This window comes from Danio rerio, chromosome 9 (genome assembly GCF_049306965.1).
Source record: "Danio rerio strain Tuebingen ecotype United States chromosome 9, GRCz12tu, whole genome shotgun sequence".
NCBI lineage: Eukaryota > Metazoa > Chordata > Actinopteri > Cypriniformes > Danionidae > Danio > Danio rerio.
This window is the reverse complement of record NC_133184.1, coordinates 19,307,987-19,328,147: the sequence shown is the minus strand read 5'-3', so window position 1 is coordinate 19,328,147 and position 20,161 is coordinate 19,307,987. Positions and strand designations below refer to the sequence as shown.

Below are 20,161 nucleotides of genomic sequence, written 5' to 3'. Positions count from 1 at the left end.
GAGCACCCGGTGGAAACCCACGTTATCTGACCCAGCCGAGGCTCAAACCAGCGACCTTTTTGCTGTGAGATGACAGCACTACCAACTGCGCCACAGCATCGCCATAAGTATTTATATGAATTATAATTATTTTGTAGCATAAATGTCTTTACTGACGCTTTATGGCTTTGGTTTGGAGGTGAAATGGTCGTGCCCAACGGAACCTGGTTTCTCTTGTGGTTTTTTCTGTTCACTTTTATCAATTGGTTAAGTTTTGTTCCTCGCTACAGTCGCCACTGGCTTGCTTGATTTGGGACTTGTGGAGCTGCACTTCGCTGGATTTCCTCAATGTTTGGACTTTCAATAGTGAAAATAAAAGCACTAAACTGAACTTCAACTCCGAAAACTAAATTGACAGTTTCAATCTACTAGAACTTCTATGCTGCTTAAGCTGCTTTGATACTGTCAACATTGTATATGTGCATTACAAATGAATAAAGATGAATCAATCTAGGGTGTCCTTATTTGATAAAATTATAAATTCATAAAAAAAAAAAACTCTACAGCGTTGGAATGAAGCTAGGATGGTTGTTTAACAAGATATTTTACAAGATTATTGTTGCATTATATATATAAATAGATGTTTTTATGTTGTTTTCAAGGTGAAAGCTGTGAAGATGGGGCATATCCTGGTAATAGATGAAGCGGATAAAGCTCCCACAAATGTCACTTGTATCCTAAAGGCACTGGTGGAAAGTGGAGAGATGATTCTGGCTGATGGAAGAAGAATAGTGTCTGGTAAATTAGACTGATAGAATTAAACATGTTTTATGTCATAGACCCATCACTAACCACCTTTAAACCACAACTGTTTTTTTTCTTTTTCAGATGCTTTGGAAGCAGCAGGAAGGCCTAATGCCATTCCCATGCATCCAGACTTCCGAATGATTGTTTTAGCAAACAGACCTGGCTTTCCGTTTTTGGGAAATGACTTCTTTGGGGCTCTTGGTAAGACACATTTTAGTGTTATTTTTACAGAAATTGCCGTCACCACCACTAAATAATCACTGAGACAGAGCCTTGATGGATAAATGTAATTGACCAAGTTATGATTTATTAAATTTGTTGTGAATTTTTTTTTTTTTTAAATGATAAAAAAACAATAAAATATTAATACATTATATATATATATATATATATATATATATATATATATATATATATATATATATATATATGTATGTATGTATGTATGTATGTATGTATGTATGTATGTATGTATGTATGTATGTATGTATGTATGTATGTATGTATGTATGTATGTATGTATGTATGTATGTATGTATGTATGTATGGATGGATGGATGGATGGATGGATGGATGGATGGATGGATGGATGGATGGATGGATGGATGGATGGATGGATGGATAGATGGAAAAATAAGAACTTTTATTCTGACTATTTGACAGCTGGAGTACAACAGAGATGAATGTGCAGTTCAAAATTTTTCACCCTCCTGTGAAATATTTATTCTTTATTCGTTTGGAGAATATTTCTCAAGTAATGTTTATTGAAGCAAAGAAATGCTCATAAAATTTCCTATAATAGACACTACTTGGCAAAGTCTTGTCATTGATCCTAGTTGTAAGAGCAACAGATAATAACTTGACTTCTTGTTGATCATTTGGCAGAAGTTAGATTTTTCTATACTGTACATTTATTTCTGTTAAGTGACAAGACTTTTGTCTTAGCAAAGTCAGACCTTACTATCCTAATTAAATATTTAAAAATTAAGACATGATCATATTTTATTTTGATAAAATAAGCGTAATCTAGAAGCCCTTACCTTACATATAAGCCACTTCTGATACCTGATGATCAACTAGACGTCAAGCTATTACTTGCTTTTCCTAAAACTTGGATAAGGAACATGATTTATATATTCTGTTTTATTAAAATTGATTATATGTGATATATATATATATATCTATATATATATATATCTCATCAAACAACTATTTAAACAACTTTTCTTGCTTTTTTTTAAATTATAAGGGAAAAAATGCATTTAATGTTATGTTTGACAGACCAATTAGTGTGATTCTTTCTCTCACACCCCATCCCCCCCCCCCCTCCCCACCCCCTTCATTTTTTTAAATAAAAGAAGAAAAGGATTCGGTTTTTATTTTTGTACTTTCCAACTCAAGCATAAATAATTAAAATGAAGCTTTTGATTCCTTATTTTATTTGTTTATTTTCTTAATGGGTTACTGATTGACTCTTTCAGGGGATATATTTAGCTGCCATGCAGTGGACAACCCCAAACCTCAGGCTGAGTTTGCCATGCTGAAGCAGTATGGGCCTGACGTTCCTGATGCCGTCCTCCAAAAACTGGTGGCGGCATTCGGAGAGCTTCGGGCCATGGCTGACCAGGGAACAATCACATACCCCTACTCTACACGAGAGGTGGTAAACATCGTAAAACATCTACAGGTAATCAACTGAGGTTCTTAACCGCAGACTGCACACTGATAGAAAATTCACAGACAACCCAATGAGAGTTAGAGTCAAAATAGAAGCAAACATTGGTACCTTTCAATTTTATCATAACGTGAATTATTGTCAAAATATTTGTTGACATGTTAACTTTGTTTCAATATATTTCAACTTGCATTGCATTACATTTACTTAAAACTTCAAGCTAAATTGTGTGTAACTTAAAATAAGTTTAAGCAAGACTAGCTTAATTTAATAAGTTTTCTTTTGCATTATCTTACATTTTTATATATTTCATTGGTGGCTTTCATAGTCTTGCGATCCTTCAGAAATCATTTTAATATTTTTTTATGTTTAAGAAACAATTTTAAACAGCGTTGAAAACAGCCACAACTGATACTTGTTTGTTTTCAGTAGTCTTAAGTCGTCTCTACACGGGTGATTTAATGTGGCCCTAAAGCAGTCTGCGTCTGCGTGGAATTTAGTGTAAAGACACAGTCACATTAACTGATTTGTGTAATACTGAAGAATGAGGTGAAATAAAAATAAAAGTTGATTCATTTAGGTGGAAGTGACAAACTGCAAGCTTTGGATGTTTATATCAGTTTAATATTTTTTTAAATGCAAATTGACACTGTTTTGGAGCACACTAGCTAATAGAGATCCTCAAAACTTACATCTACATTTTTTTATTTCAATTTCTCGTGACCTTAAAGGTTTGATTTCTATGCCACCTTTGTTGTGTAAAGATGCTTTTAGATGAATAAAGTTCAAAAGAACACAATTTAATAAAAAAATATATATATTTTGTAACATTACACATTTATTTAAACAAAAAAATTATCAAGTTACACTTGCTGAATGACAATATTAATTATTATGGGGTGAGTAAATTGTGCTATTTGCTTAAACAATTTTGTTTGCTTCATTCATGCATGAATCTCACTTTACAACAGATGCAAAATTGCTTCAGTTTTGTTGCAAAATGGCTGACATGAATCTTAAGAGTATAGCAGTGCTTTGTGATTTAAAAGCTGAAAAAATTACATGGATTCCATTTAGAGGTGCACCCGGCTTGGTGAGTTTTACAAATTTCTCAATGAGCTGCGCCTGGATGATAGCCACTACTAGAGCAAGCTTCTGATTGGTTAACACAACATACATTTTTGGCAAAATTCAGATTATTAAACTTGAGCAAATTTAAGCGAATCATACATAATGTACGCCAAATGCCCAAAACCCTCAATTGTGTTGTGTCATGCGCTCGGATCACGTCATTCGTGCAGACTCGTTTGTGCCAAAGTATGTCTAGCGCATCTTTGCATAGACTTAACATGTAAATCACTCAAGCTTAGCGCTTCATTCAGATCTGGTGTGAACGGATCATTAGCATTAAGTATTAGTATTCTCATTACTAATATTAATGACACCAAATTGATTGAAATTGAAAGTCCATTTAAAGGCAATTGCAATACAAAATGAAAACTGTGACTGGTCATTTTACAAGTCTTTTCATCTCTAAAGAGACAGATCGTATCAGAAAAAACTGCGCAGAGGACCAGACTTTGTCACAAATTAGAGCTGTGTGAAATTGGAAATTTTATTTTAGTACGATAATATATTTTGATTTGCACAATTTGACTCTATTTGAAAAGATATCATAATTTCTCATGGTTTAGGATGATTTTATAGGGTACATACAATAAAATATAAAATACATATATGTGCGAAAAGATTAGAATATTGATGCAGGGTGTCCATGGGGTCTTAAAGTATTAAAAGTTGATAAATGCGTTATTAGAAAATTAAGCCCCTTAAAAGGTACAAAAGTCTTTGGGCTCTATTTTGATGGTCCAAGCGCAAAGTGCAAAGCGCAGGGCGCAAACGCATTCAGGGCGTGTCAGAATCCACTTTTGCTAACATAAGGACGGAAAAATCCTCTTTGCGCCGTGGCGCATGGTCTAAAAGGTTTGAGTTTATTTTCTTAATGAGTTATAGGTGTGTTTTGAAAATAAAACAATCAGAGTCTCATCTTCCATTCCCTTTAAGAGTCAATTGCTATGGTGCATTTGCTATTTACATGATGTAAAGTAAGTGTAAGTGGAAAAACTGAGCATTTCACTAGCAAGAAAATAGTTGAACAGCGCGAGAATCTACAGCGCGAGAATGAGAGAGAAATTATTACCTTTCACTTTCGCTCTTATAGATAGGGAAACCTTGTACGCACAGACATCAATTAGCCTATAAATAATTCATTTCGTTTGTTAAGTGCAAAGATTTGTTTCAAAACCATTTCTAAATTCAGTTCTAAAGTCCAGCAAACGAATAAATGAACAATAATAACGAAGTGTGAGTTATACCCTAATAAACATGCTATGCCCTAACCCTAACCCTAACAGGTGGACAAATCTAAGCTTGTTTTTAATAAAACAAATATAAATATGGATATAATAAATAATACTGCTAATAATGATAACATTGTACAAAAGCAAATTGTTATGAATGAACTGTAAAAGCCTCCCGAGATGAAGGCAATGTATAGATTGAAAAATCTATTATAGTTTCTCAAAATAGCAACGCGCCAGCAATACACCTTAACACGCCTCCCTTTTTAGACCACAATGCCTATGGGCGCACATATGAGTGCAAATGCATTTGCTATTTAAACAGCGTGGAGCAAAACGTCAAAACGACTTTTGCGTCAAGCTTAAACTAGCTATCAACAATAGCATCGCGCCTTACGCCACATTGTGCCGGGTGTATGATAGGGTCCTAAATTTTGTTCAAGCATTGTCCAAAGTGTTAGACTCCAAAAAAGTGTAAATATATTTATTTTCCTCGATTGGTTTGGGGCAGGTGATTCCAGCCAAGCTCCTCGGTCCGGGTGATGTCAAATAATTTGCGACAGACATGGGAAGGTGATGTGACGCTCTCCAGATGTAATGAAACCATAGCGCTGGGCTATTCAATTGGCGGCCCGTGAGGCAATTTTTACCATCAAATAGAGTGATCAAGACATCAAAAATAAAAATTTAGTTCAGTCCAAAAATGGCCGCTATAGTTATGAAGTGACGTCTGTTCAATACAGCATGAGCTGCCGTTGAAGGCTGCGCAAAGTGGGAGTCACCTCACATTAAGCGAGTAAGTGGCGTGAGCAGCCAAAAACATTTTTATAGTTAAGCTTATGGCTTCTCAACTAATTTCTGTTGCACAGAATGAAACTGCTGCAACTAAACAGAGTTATGCCACTTGTGCACTAGTTTAAAGTTCCGAGCTTACAATTGGATTTAGTATAGCAGTGGTTTGTTCACATGTAACATCTTTTCACTGCACAAGTTCATCAATTACAATAATAGAAAATATGCCAATATGCACGCGCAAGCGGAGTGCACACAGTAGAAAACGTCTCGCACCATTGTAGTGAGAGTTGTGCATGGCTTTTAGTGCACCTTTTGGTTTAGGAAGTTCCCCATATTAAGAATTCAGAATTCGTTTCGGCGATGATGAGATATATCAGAGAGAGAGAGAGTCTGTCTCTTCACTCGGCCCACTCACACACTGATCTGACACATAGAGGCCACGCTGCCATTCTGGGCCACCTGTCTCTGGGCTTTAACACACACACACACACACACACAATGTGGCAGTCTCTCAGGAGCGACAGGGATGCAGATAGATGGATGGAATTCATCTGTCACATTGGATAAGGAGTCAGTTGTCAGATTAGCTTTGCCGCGAGCGTCCATCAGAGATCTACTCTAGCAGTTTAAAGTTTGGACACTGTGATCTTAGAGACCTTTTGTTCTGAGGCTGTACAATTATAAAAATATATTGTTTACTTATGAATTAAAAAAACAACAACATGAAACGCAACATTTATCTGGTGCATTCCAATTCGCATTCTATCCAGATCTGTCCTAAATAGTATTCTAAATAAGAAATATAGCTGCAAGCAGCAATTATGAGGGCCATGCAGCCTAGCGGCCACACCATAAACAAGCAAGGCAGCAAGCTAAAGCGCAATGAGAAATTTAAAAAACTTTTTGGTTGCATGTTCTCAGCCAAATTTGGTGAAAATTGGGCTAGCGAACTATGGAGAGTTCAAAACAGCAGATTTTTTCAAAATGATGGAAAGGAGATTGTGTCCGTTAGGGAATAAATTATATCAATGTTCTCTGTATGATCCAAGGAATCTAGTAAGACCAGTCTTATGACAATAGACAAAACTATTCAAAAGTCATTTTGATCAATTTTGTAGGATTTCTATAGACAGAATTGAATTGTTTGCCAATTTTACAAAGAAGGTGGCTAATGTCAGGCATAAATCCGACACATTAAGTCTGGTTTCAGTACTTCAAACCATTGCTGTGATTTCAGCCTGTAATGTCATCTGGCAGTATTACATCAAATTTGTGCATAGACAAAACTTTTGTCATTTAGCATATCAACATGAATGCCATAATTTTTGGCCTACGTCGTCTGAAGATGATCCAAGTCAATTTTGGTGAAGATTGGACTAATGGTCTAGGACAAGGCTATTCAATTTGCGAGTTTGTTCCGACCCTCCAAATAGTGTGACTAAAACATCAAAAATAAACTTTGTTCAGTGGAAAAACAGCCGCTATATTTATGAAGTGACGTGCGTCTGTCTGCTCAATACAGCGCAAGCTGCAGAGGCTGCGCAGAGCATGAGTTACCACACGCGAGTGGTGCGGACAGCCGAAAACATTTGGATATGTTTTGTAAAAAATGCCTTTTGTACAATGCACTGTAATCATTATTAGGAATGCAATGATTAGCTGATTTCACTAGTATTAACTGCGCTTTAATTCGTCACAGTTAATTAATCGTTAAGGCTTCTCTAAGCTGAATTTCTGTTGCACGGAATAAATTGACAAGTTGTCACCTGTGCGCTAGTTTAAAGTTCCAACTAGGCTATGTACACTGAGGCTAATACGCACACACACTGGACTATAGCAGCGACCATTCCCATTTCACGTCTTTTCTGCTTGCAAGTTTATTATTGCTAATGTAAGTATGACAATATGCGTGCACAAGCGGAGCAACGCACTTGTCTTTCCGGGCGCATGCAGTACAAAACATCTCACTGTGAGAGTTGTGAATGCCTTTCAGTGCAGTGTAAACAAAAGATATGTTAGACGAATTATTATTAAAATGATTATATATGCATGAACACAGATGGCAACAACAGTTAATCTAAATAGCTAATTACTTCATATAAAGCTTGAATTTACATTGGACGTGATAACCGTGAAACCATGATTATTCTTCAAACTATAATTGTCAACCAAAATCTATAATTGTTACATCCCTAATTGTTATGCCTGTTATGTTAAGCCTACTTTAGCAATGGACTAATTTTGTTGTGCTCTGAAATAAAACATTTGAATGTTTGTAAAAAATAAAAAATAAAAAAAAGCCCAGTCCGGCTCCATGCCCTGCCGGTCCCAGTCCGGCTCCTTGCTCTGCCGACTCCAGTCCAGCTGCCTCCAGTCCCGCCGGCTCCAGTCCAGTTGCCTCCAGTCCCGCCGGCTCCAGTCCAACTGCCTTCAGTCCCGCCGGCTCCTGTCCAGTTGCCTTTTCAGCCGGCTCTCCTAAACCGCCCTGCCTTGTGTCTCCTACGGGATCATCCATGGGTCATCCCTCCCGCCCCTCCCTGGTGGTCCTTCCCACTACTTGGGACGGATTCCCCGGCTACACCCTGGCTTCCTGCCGGGGCACCTGACCCACGGAACTTACCCTGGTCTGACCCTCCCATCCCTCCCTTTGTTCCTGCTCCGCTTGGCCCCCTGAGTCAAATTTAGTGCAAATCAGCCAAACAATGTAGGAGGAGTTCGAAAAGTAGGTTTTGGACTTGAGGTTGCATGGTGAACAGCAAGTTCAGTTAATTAAGGCATAATTGGTATCAATATTCTCAGGACAACCCAATAAATTTATCAAGACATTGTTTCATAACAATAGGCAAAATTAGTTAAAGGTTATAAGTATTTAGGGAAATATTGTTATAACACGACTAAAAGTTTGAAAATGAGACATCATATGACTCGGTATGCTCCTCCAGATGTAAAGAGGCCAAGTTTATGAATTTTAGACAAAGGGTTGAAGTTTTCAGCAAAAAAATCTCGACCACTAGGAGGCAGTGCGCCAAAATGTTGCAGCTAACTTCAGACCATGGTTGTAATAACACACACCAAGTTTGGTGTGAAAATGTCAATGCACTACAGAGATAACACCTTTCATCTTATCAACTTAATTTCCATAACTTTTGGTCAAGATACAATACAATACAATATTTATTTATAAAGCACATTTAAAAACAACCAAGGTTGACAAAAGTTCTGTACATAGGAGTAATAAATGCTAAAAACAGTGATCAGGGAGTATTAAAAGCGAGAGAAGATAGATAGGTCTCTAAAACAGACTTAAACACAGAAATGGAGGGGGGGAAGTCTCATGTTAATTGTTAGAGTGTTCCAGAGTTTAGTACCAGCAAAAGCATATGCTCGATCATCTTGTTTTTTTAAGGCATGTTCTGGGCAAGGTCATAAGATCTCAAGTGGGATACAGACAAAGCAAGTCAGTAAGGTACTGAGGAGCAAGATTATTGACTCCTTTGTAAACATATAATAAAATGTCAAAATCAATTGTGTATTTGATAGGTAACCAGTGAAGTGCAGCTAAAATCTGAGTTACCTACTCAGTTGCGGGTGCCAGAGAGTAGTCTAGCAGACACATTTTGTACCAGCTGCAGACGAGAGAGAGAAAGAGAGAGATTGATTTTTACAAAAACTTTATTACATTAAAACGGACACAATGTTACTATATATGAATCGATTCAAGTTGCATCAAAGAAAACCATACATTTCAAATAAGTGTAAAAACAACACTGTTTTCATCTACACAGCACAAGGCATTGTTATAGTTCCAAATATTTTTAAAAGTTTCCAAATCACCCTTTTGTACATAAAATCAGTTAAGACTCTTGCTTGTACCATACTTAAAAATACAATTACTACATTATGTTCTATATTATTTTCAATTTTTTCCCCTTCTGCTCATATACACAGCCATTTTTGCTTGTCCTAGTATAAAGTTCAATAATTGACAAGATAATCTCTTACTCCTTACATATTTAAAACCGAAGATGAACGTTTCAACACCTAACAAGAGAGAGAGAGAGAGAGAGAGAGAAATACCAAAATAAAGAGAGTTACAGTAATCCAGGCGTGTTGTTATGAAGGCAGGAATCACCGTTTGAAAATTAGATTTTGAGAATTTAATTTTGGTGAAAATCAGATAAACCCTCTTGGATTAGTTTGTTCAAATAGGTTTTGCAAAAAATTCAAAATGGCACAAAAAATTTGTGACTGAACATGATGGATCATAGGATGTGACTTGAGCCAAGGAATCAGAGGAAAAAACATTTAGATTATAGCTCATTTGGGTCAAAAGTTACAAAGATAAACACAATTGAAACTTTGGACAAGTGGTGGCGCTAGAGAGTTTGAATTGGAGGGTCCAAATTTGTTGTAGTTGAAGATCAGACTGTCCTCTGTCAGTGTGCCAAAGTTTGCACAAATGCTGCAAACAGTTCATAGGGCTGCCATAGACTCCCAGAGCGGAAGAAGAAGCAGGAAGAATAATAACAAGAACTGGAACAAATACAACAGGTGCCTATGCACCTTTGGTGCTTGGCCCCTAATTAGTGTGTGCCAAATCATAAGGTGCCTGCTAAATTGCATACTCGAGTCTGTTCTACTGGTAGTTTGATATTTTATTTCACAAATTTGGCATCCGTTAAAGGTCCCATGAAATTAAAATATAGATGTTTTTAGATGTTAATATCGGTATGTTATTTAGGATATTCATAAGCTCCAAAACATTGACAAAATTCACTTAAAGAAGATGTAAACATTCAAAGCTTGCAGTTCATCTCTTCTGCCTTAATTAATAATTTTTCCACATCACCTCATACTTCAGTCCCTCAAAATCTCAAGTCTTGACCAATCAAATACTCTAGTATAGACGGTTATTTTTCAAGACCTTTTGTTTTAAGGCTGTAAAATTACAAATGTTGATTGTTTACTTATGAGGGGCTGCACGGTGGCGCAGTGGGTAGCACGATCGCCTCACAGCAAGAAGGTCCCTGGTTCGAGCCTCGGCTGGGTCAGTTAGTGTTTCTGTGTGGCGTTGCATATTCACCTCGTATTCGTGTGGGTTTCCTCTGGGTTCTCCGATTTCTTTCACAAGACCAAAGAAATGCGGTATAGGTGAATTGGGTTGGCTAAATTGTCCGTAGTGTATGTATGTTAAAGGCTGTCTGTGCGGATGTTTCCTAGTGATAGGTTGCAGCTAGCAGGGCATCTGCTGTGTAAAACATGTTGGATAAGTTGGCGGTTCATTCCGCTGAGGCAAACCCAGATTAATAAAGAGACTAAGTCGAAAAGAGAATGAATGAATGTTTACTTTTGAATTTAAGAAAACATCATGATATACAACATTTATTTGGTGCATCCCAATTCTCATACTATCCTGATCTGTATTAAATAGTATTCGAAAATAGAATCAGCATTTCTCAAATCATAAGGCACTTACTAAATTGCAATATTTGAGTCTGCTCCACTGGTACTTTTATCCTTAATTTCACTAATTTGGTATTCGTTAAATGTCCCATGAAATTAAAGGTGTTTTTACATGTTAGTATCATGGTGTTAGTTAGAATATTCATAAGCTAGTGTGCTCATAAACAGTGACACAATTTATATAGTATAGAAGTTGTAAACATCCAAAGCTTGCAGTTTGTCTCTTCTGCCTAAATGAATAATTTTATTCACGTCACCTCATACTTCAATCCCTCACGATTTTATAACTTGACCAATCAAATGCTCTCTAGTATTTAGACTGTGATCTTAAATATCTTTTGTGCTAAGGCTGTAAAATTATAAAAATTTAATGTTTGCTCATGAATTTAAGAAAACAACATAAAAAGCAACGTTTATTTGGTGCTTCCCAATTCGCATACTGTCTAGATTCAGTCTACATAGCATTCGAAAATAAAGTTTGCATGTCTTAAATCATAAGGTGCCTACCAAATTGCATACTTGAGTCTATTCTACTGGTAGTTTGATCTATTATTTAATTAAATTGGCATTCATTAAAGGTCCCATAAAATTTAAATAAAGGTGTTTTAAGATGTTAACATCAGTATGTTAGTTTTAAGGATGTCCATAAGCTAGTGTGATGTACCTCTGTAAATCAATAGCTGTCAGTCGTGTCTCTTGATCCGCCTTTTGGTACCCTTTCATTGTGGTAGGTACCCGAAAAGTGGTACGGTTTGCTTTTTGGTACCTTTTGACAGTGGAAACGGCCATAAAAGCGTGCCGGACTGTACCGTACAGTACCACTCAGTAGAAATGGGCCATAAGTGCAAAGAGTAGTAAAGTCAAGTTGAGTTTTATTGGCATTTCACTAGACCTGTCACAATAACCAATATATCAACTTATCGCACAACACATGGCTATGACATCAATAATATTTTAATGCTGAACATTGATTTTGTTTCCTAGACATGGTACAAACCTCTCTAAATAGCTTATACATGGTTAAAACCATAGCGTCCTAATCAACACATGTAACTGCTCTTCACTCAATGGAGATCACAGTCAATGAGTTGCACTGCACAGATCAAGCTCAGGCAAATAAACCACTATGGATTTTCTGGTTGCACAATCACTCATGCTTTAGAGTCAGTAACAGGAATCCTATAAACAGCTAGCTCGAAAAGTTGACCTAATGTGATTCGACTAGTCTTTCAGGAAAGCTGTCAATTTCACAACTGCCTTGTATTACCACCTATTAAACAAGCTTTCGACTTATTGACTAGTTTTTTCTCAGAACTTTCTTAGTTAAGGAAAAATGATCTGTAGTTTTGTAATACTTGAAAACCAACAGAGATGATGTTAACATGGATAAAACGTTTAATTATTGTGCAGGTCGTGTGCTTTTTAGGAATTATAGTAATAATGATTAATATAAGGTTTCAAACCGGACATGTTTTAAAATTTAAGTTAAAATGGTCCAAAATAAGTGTTTAATGATTACTGTAATGTTTAATTATTAGATATACTTTTATACATATACTTAAGGTTATTGTCTGTTAATGTAAATGGAGGTTAAATGTTTAAATTATAATATACAATGTACAGTCAAATATTATTATTAGAATTATTAGAATTATTAATTATTAGCAGAATTATAAATAGTATTATTTAAAGTGACATTTAAAAGCTTAACTAGGTTAATTAGGTGAACTAGGCAGGTTAGGATAATTAGGCAAGTTATTGTATAATGATGGTTTGCTCTGTAAACAATTGGAAAAAAATTATTGCTTAAAGGGGCTAATAGTTTTGACCTTAAAATATATATTTTTATTATTATTATTTTATTAAAATGTTCTTTTATTTTAGCCAAAATAAAACAAATAAGACTTTCCCCAGAAGAAAAAATAGTATCAGACATGCTGTAAAAATTTCCTTGATCTGTTAAACATAATTTGGGAAATATTAAAAAAAAAAAAAAAAAAAGGGGGGGGGGGGGGGGGGTTGGTTAAAAAAGGGGCTAATAATTCTGACTTCAGCTGTACATATGTGATGTACAATTCAAGTTTATACAAAGATTTCAGTATTCATATTTATACTGTATTAGTTGAAAACAACAGATCTAAAATATTTACTCCAGTTGTCTCCTTTCCCCTTTTAATTTTGAGCTCTTTATGCAATACGTTGTACTTTTAAGAGATTAACAAATAAATATTCTATTATTGATAAACATGTTTGTAGAGACAAAATTTTTCATTGACTGTTCATGCTTAAATTTGTCTAATGCTAGTATATATATTTAGTATACTTATTTCACAGCTAAAATACCTGAACCACAACCTGAATTGTTAATTGTGCACAACCTGTTTTACTACTAAATTGCTGTTAATACTTTAGATTATGGTCTTATTTGTGTTTTCTAAATTTTTAAACATTTTTCTAGTTGTTCTGGGCTTAATTGCTTATTGAATTGCAATTCACAAGGTTTTTGGTAACACTGTTTCTTGCTAATAACAAACTATTTCAGACTCTTAGCTTAATTCCCTGCTTAATAATAGTAACCAAGTAAGGTAGTAGTTGGGTTTAGGTATTGGGTAGGATTAGGGATGTCGATTATGCAGATTATATACTTTATCTTTTAATAATAATTATAATATTATATCATTTATTTGTTAATTATATGCACGGTAATTAGCTGAGCCAGACAGAATCTTCAGACATTTTTGCTCTTTCTGCTAAGAATGTTGTAGAATACTTTTGCAGCATGATTTTGGGAGCATAGTACCAAAAATATAACTAGAGAAAAGAATATTTTTATCAGGTGGCTTGTCTAACCCACTCACTGTGTGAGGCACACTCAGAAATGCACAATGTTTTATAGGGATATGGAGTGATTGTAACATTTTACAACTTCTAAAAACAGCTGAGTTTATAAAGTGCTTAAATTATCAAAAGTAAAAATATAATCGTATGTAGTTCATTTGGTAAAACAAATAGCCACTGTTTGTAGATTTTTTTTTTCTTTAGAAATCTAATGTTTTCATCAATACCCAATGTAAAACAAGGTTTCAGAAACTCCATAAAAAATGAAAAGAAATAGTAAAGAGTTTGTAAACAATTCATTTGGGTTGAATTTAAACAAACAAATTAAGTTGAATTATAAATATTGAAATTGAACATTTGTTTGTTTAAATTCAAACTATATAAATTTTGCAGAATTTCCATTACTTATAGTTATTTCTATAAATCATGTTTTTTTTGCAATTGTACTTTTCAATATACAAAACCAAAAACAATCATTTTAAATAAGGCCGTACTCACACTAGGTACAGTTGCCTTGAACCAGGCCAAAGCATGTTTGTCCCCCCTCCCGTCTCCCCTGACGGCCTTGGGTCTCGGCACGCTTACGTCATTGCTGCTGCGCTGTTCAGTGAGAAGCGCTCTCTCAATCAGCAGCACAGTGGAGATTTCTCTAGTTATATCGTTTCATTCGTTTGATATGCAGTGACATGCAGTCAAATATTTCTCCAAACAGTCCTTAGGGATGCGGTGACACGCAGTCAGATATTTCGCCGAACAGATCCGCCACTTTTGGCGCTCATAAACAATCATAAAGCTCTCGTGCTGCAGGAATGAGGAGGTCTGCTGAAGCGGCGCAGCTGTCGTGCTGTGAGGAGTTTGCGTCTTTAATAAACTACGGCAGTTTGCATTCACTAAACAGTAAGAATAATTAATAAATCCATATGAAACAGCCCCTTAAAAGTCACGTCTCGCTTTCAGTTTCGGGCTTTGGTGCGTTTTGCACTCACACACAAGTGTACCGTGCCAAAGCCCAAGTGAACCGCGCTCAGGCACACCTCTTCCAATCGGGCCAGGGCCGGCCAAGTGAACCATGCTTGAGCCCGATTCAGCGCACTCACACTTCTCAAACGATGCGGGAAACGGGCCTGGGCACGGTACGGATGGTGAGTAGGCCCTCAAATACCTGGTCACATGCCAGATTTGTTACCCCGATTTGTTCTGGGACCTTTGAATAAACAGATCAAATCGTGGGCTCAAAAACGGCCTCTGTGCTTGCAGATTCGGTTTGGTCCTAATAAGCCATTAGTTAACGGTGAGAATTTGTCCCGAAACTAAAGTTATACCAATTTCTCATTCAATTTCAATATAAATTCTCACTCATGAACTGAAAGAAAACACATTTGTTCTATTTCCCCAATGTGGCAAATCTTTTATATTTTTTAATGCGTCATCATGACCAAACACGCTTGTCTTGTGGCTTACCTACCTTCTTTTTTTCTTCCGTAGAAATTTCCAGATGAAGGTCTGGCCAACGTGGTGAGGAATGTGTTTGACTTCGACTCCTATAACAAGGACATGCGCGAGGTGCTGATCTCAGCTCTGCACAAACACGGCATTCCAATCGGCGCCAAACCCACCAGCGTCCACCTGGCCAAGGAGTAAGAGCTCAGCTGCTATTGACCCTTTAGTATCCGTCAATGCAATGTCATAGAAAAATGTAGGACAAGTTCTCTATCTGCAATGTCCTTGACTACTTGTAGAAAAAAATTGCTTAACATAGTCCTCAAACCATACTCTTTAACAAATGTGTTTCTTTAAAGGTGAAGTGTTTGATTTTCATACTAACATCGGCATGGCACCAAATATGAAATATAAAAATGATGGTCCATTCTTTGTTAGCTAATGTATTTACTAACAATTAATTAAGGATGAACTAAGAATTAAGTATGAAATCATTTCTTTCCCCTGTTTTGTTTATCTTTTCCAGAATCTGCCTATTTAGCTGCCCATTCTTTTTTAAAACAGCTTGACTCTCTTATTATGCCATTTATTTGTGGTTACAAGGCACAGATGATTTCTAAGGGTCACTTGCAAAAACTAAAAGAATTGGGTGGCCTATAACTGTCAGTTAGTTTTTTGACATTATTATTGGTCAACTAATGCTAGGGCCTTGATGTTTTGGCAATCTAGTGACCAAGATGCCAAAAACTTGACTGGCATGCAACCCATATGGCTATATTTCAGTTGTTGGTATCTCTGTAGCTGCTATTCTTTTTTCTAACCTAATCTTTAAAGTAGTCACAATGTAAAAATTAAGCATGAACTATCTTGTACAGCGGTTATTTGTCATAGTTCAACATTTACTGATGCATTATTGAAATCTACAATTGTGCTTTTTAACATTGGCTAGTGCACTTGGATTTAACAAGAACTAACAATGGATAACTTTAATTTATTTTATAGTACATTATTAGCTAATGTATTAGACATGAATAAAGGTTGTAATGTATTGTTCGTTGTTTGTTCATGTTGGTAAATGCATTAGCTAATGTTAATGGACCATTATTTTAGTGTTATCATAGTGTCACCTATCATCTCGTTTAACAGTCCCATATCAGACTAAATCTAATAGCAAATCTGAATTTGACTTTTTGTAATATAATGGAAAACCTCTGAAAACAGTGACATTTATAAAGTCCTTAAATTATCGGGAAAAAAAATTATGATAGTAAATAGCTCATTTGCTAAAACAGAAAAACTGATTTTTTTAAAGAAATACATTTTTATTTTGCAATTGTTTTCATCAAAACTCAATGTAAAAACATGATTTTAGAAACTCCAGAACTAAAAATACTTCCATTTTAGTTTTTGTTGCAATTGTACTTATAATACACAACATAAAATCATATCTGTCAATTTTTAAAATCGGTAATAATCTCTTCATATGAACCTAAATAAAAAGTGTTTCATTTTAATGGTTTTCATTTAAAATGAATGTTGCAGCCTTTTTCTGTGCTGCTAATCATTTACATTTGCATTTAGTCATTTAGCAGACGCTTTTATCCAAAGTGACTTACAAATGAGGACAAGGAAGCAATTTACAAAACTGTAAGAGCAACAATGAATAAGTGCAGTAGGCGAGTTACAGGTGTGTAAAGTCTAAGAAGCAAAGCATTAGTAATGCAATTTTTTTTTTCTTTTTTTTTTTTGAGTACAGTTAGTGGTATAGCCAGAGAGGCAATTGCAGATTAATCATAATCTCATTATACACTACCTGACAAAAGTCTTGTTATCGATCTCAGTTGTAAGAGCAACAAATAGTAACTTGACTTCTAGTTGATCATTTGGAAAAGTGACAGAAGGTAGATTTTTCTAATGAATCATCTGTTGAACTGCATCCCAATCATCACATATTGTGCAGAAGACATATTGGAACCCGCATGGAACCTAGTTTCTGTAAGAATTCGGTCAAGTTTGGTGAAGGAAAAATCATGGTTTGGCGTTAAATTTAGCATGGGGGCGTGTAAGAGATCTGCAGAGGGGATGGCAACATCAACAGCCTGAGGAATCAAGACTCTTGTGCTGCCCATTACATTACATACCACAGGAGAGGGCAAATTCTTCAGCAGGATAGCGCTCCTTCTCATACTTTAGCCTCCATATCAAAGTTCCTGAAAGCAAAGAAGATTAAGGTGCTGCAGGATTGGCCAGCCGAGTAACCCAACATGAACATTATTGAGCCTGTCTGGGGTAAGATTAAGGAATAGGCTTTGAAGATGAGTCCAAAGAATCTTGATGAACTCGGGGAGACCAGCAAGAACGCTTTCTTTGCCATTCCAGATGACTTTAATAATAAGTTATTTGAGTCATTTCAGAGATGTTGTATGCAGTCCTCCAAACTAATGGGAGTCATACACAATATTAATTATTTTCCCACTGCACCATGAATTTATATTCTATACTGTACATTATTTTTGTTAAGAGACAAGACTTTGTCAGGCAGTATATTATTGATCAATGAAACCTTGAAAAGACTGCTTAATGTGAGCCTGAATGTCTTGGAATTTAATTATCATAATACACCATTAAGCATTATATGGACACTGAAAAATGGTTATGCCTGAGATGTTATACTGTATGTCTAGTCCTTTATAATTTCTTGCCCAAAAGTCAGCAACTTCACCTTTAACAGATGCATTTAACACAAATACTGCTCATTTAATTAAACATGCAATAGCAAATTGCATACTTAAGCTTTCAATAAATTAAAGCTGTTTAAACTTCCATGAATTTATGGCTAATATTGCTAAAAACTGACAACTTTGTTGACTGGCTGTCTCTGAAAGCTAAAAAATGCTTTCTTTGGAGGCTACCATCTCTTAGTTATCACTAAAGCTCTTTCTAGTGTATTGTATATTAGTGGTCTCCAACCTTTTTATCACCGCGGACTGGTCAACGGTCTAGGTGACCATTAACTGTTTTCTCAGAGGATGACAAGCTAACAAAACATTGCTGTCACACGGATACAAGTTTTATTTATGGAGAAAATTCCAAAGCACTGATTTTTTTTGGGTGCTCTCTGTCTGTCTGGGATAATTAGTCTACTGAAATGTGTATATTCCATACAAAGTATAAAGCTGTGGCTTCGTAGTGCGCTTGCAACATTTTTCAACTGGGTGCGCCTGGTGCCTCGCTCAAGCCGCACACCTCTATTGGAAATTATGAACGTGTGAAAAGATGCATTGTGCGAATCACCCCTTAAAGGCCGCTGTCATTTGTGATCTCCATCAGTTGATCGTCTTGCACAGGCATGGTGGATTCACCTGATATGTTGATTAATGGATTGCGGCAGTTCGCAGGTCTTTCACCGGGTCTTTTCCCCTTAGCAAAGAAACTTTCCAAAGACATCTGTTTCTTACTCATTTTGCTGCTTTTGGGTTAAATTTGGCCACTCAAGTGACCTAGATGTAAGAGAATTATGGTCATTTTTTAAAATAAAAGATCATTCATAGTCAGATAAAAAATAAAACAGAAATAAGTAATGATTTCTTGTGCAGCCTGGTACCAATTGATCCACGGACCGGTACCGGTGGTTGAGGATCACTGTTGTACATGATTCAATCGTTTCGCTGTTTCAGAAGTCTGCCTGAAATCAGTTTCAGAGTTCCACAGTCACCGCCTATTAACGCAGCTATACAATAAGTCAGCTGTCTAAGCTTTCGGACACAGCCAGGGTCTGGTTAGTGCTTTTAAAGAATGTGAATAATTCTGGGCAGAATCAAATTGGATTTGAGTATCTCTAATACTGCACACTCTCAAAGTGGGTAATCTGGAGCAGGGAAGCTAACCTGTCACCTTTCCGCCAAATTAGCTCTTTTGGATTTAGAATAGGTTATTTGTCGTCGTCTATTTAGAACTTGCTTGAAGTTTGTTTGATTTTTGCACAGAATACGCAAGGCTAAATGCGCACATCAGTCGAACCACCTTGCATAAATTCACCTATATTTGCATGAGTTGATTGTATACAAAGTCAAACAAATAACACTAGTATAGACAAATTTTCACCGGGTGACATGAATGACATCGAATGCGCAACGCGGTTGCCGTGAACATGATTAATTGGCCTTTATGCTGGGTTCACACCGAACGAGAAGCATCGAATCACTCACTCTTGATTACACGTGGAATGTTTTAATGCCTCATGCAAGTTTTCCATTTTAGTTGAATTTTTCATGATTGATGGCAAATGTGCATTCGCATCATTTGTGCCCCAGGCAGAGATTTGGCTTTATTTGCTTTATTTGTATTGACCTGTTACAGATGTCACTACTTTAAATTGTTCCCTTTGCCGCAGTTTATTCCATTGCAGCGGCTGTAGTTGGTGCGCCAGCAGCTTTTGACGGCTGGGTGGCGCTTTAACCACAGATTTTCAGCTTTGCCTTTTCACAATACTAGATAGACACTTCTGTATGTGTACCTTATGTGATGTGTTCAAATAAAATCTAATTTTATTTTAGTTTTTTTAGTAATAAACATGCTTTTACACTATACTGTATCCTTTAGAAAAGATACATGGTGAGAACGCCCTAGACTGCAAAAAGCCATTATAAGAATTAAGTTATTTAGCCTTTATAGTGTCTTATTAAATTGCGTTGGGGTGTAAAGAATGTTTCCATTTCTTTGATCATCATGGCAATGTTATTACCTCAAATCTTAAACGTGCGCATATGAAAACCACTGCACAAACTACAAAATAATATTAAGA

The 20,161-nt window shown here is 36.1% G+C and overlaps 1 protein-coding gene across 2 annotated transcripts in view; it reads left to right on the top strand.

The window, feature by feature from the left end:
- The window catches only part of vwa8 (von Willebrand factor A domain containing 8), a 246,717-nt gene that overhangs the window by 90,395 nt on the left and 136,161 nt on the right, over positions 1-20,161 (top strand). For both annotated transcript variants that reach the window (NM_001128338.1, XM_073912021.1), the window contains 4 exon segments: positions 642-777; positions 868-987; positions 2,268-2,473; positions 15,403-15,554. In NM_001128338.1, the coding sequence (NP_001121810.1) occupies positions 642-777; positions 868-987; positions 2,268-2,473; positions 15,403-15,554 (614 nt within the window).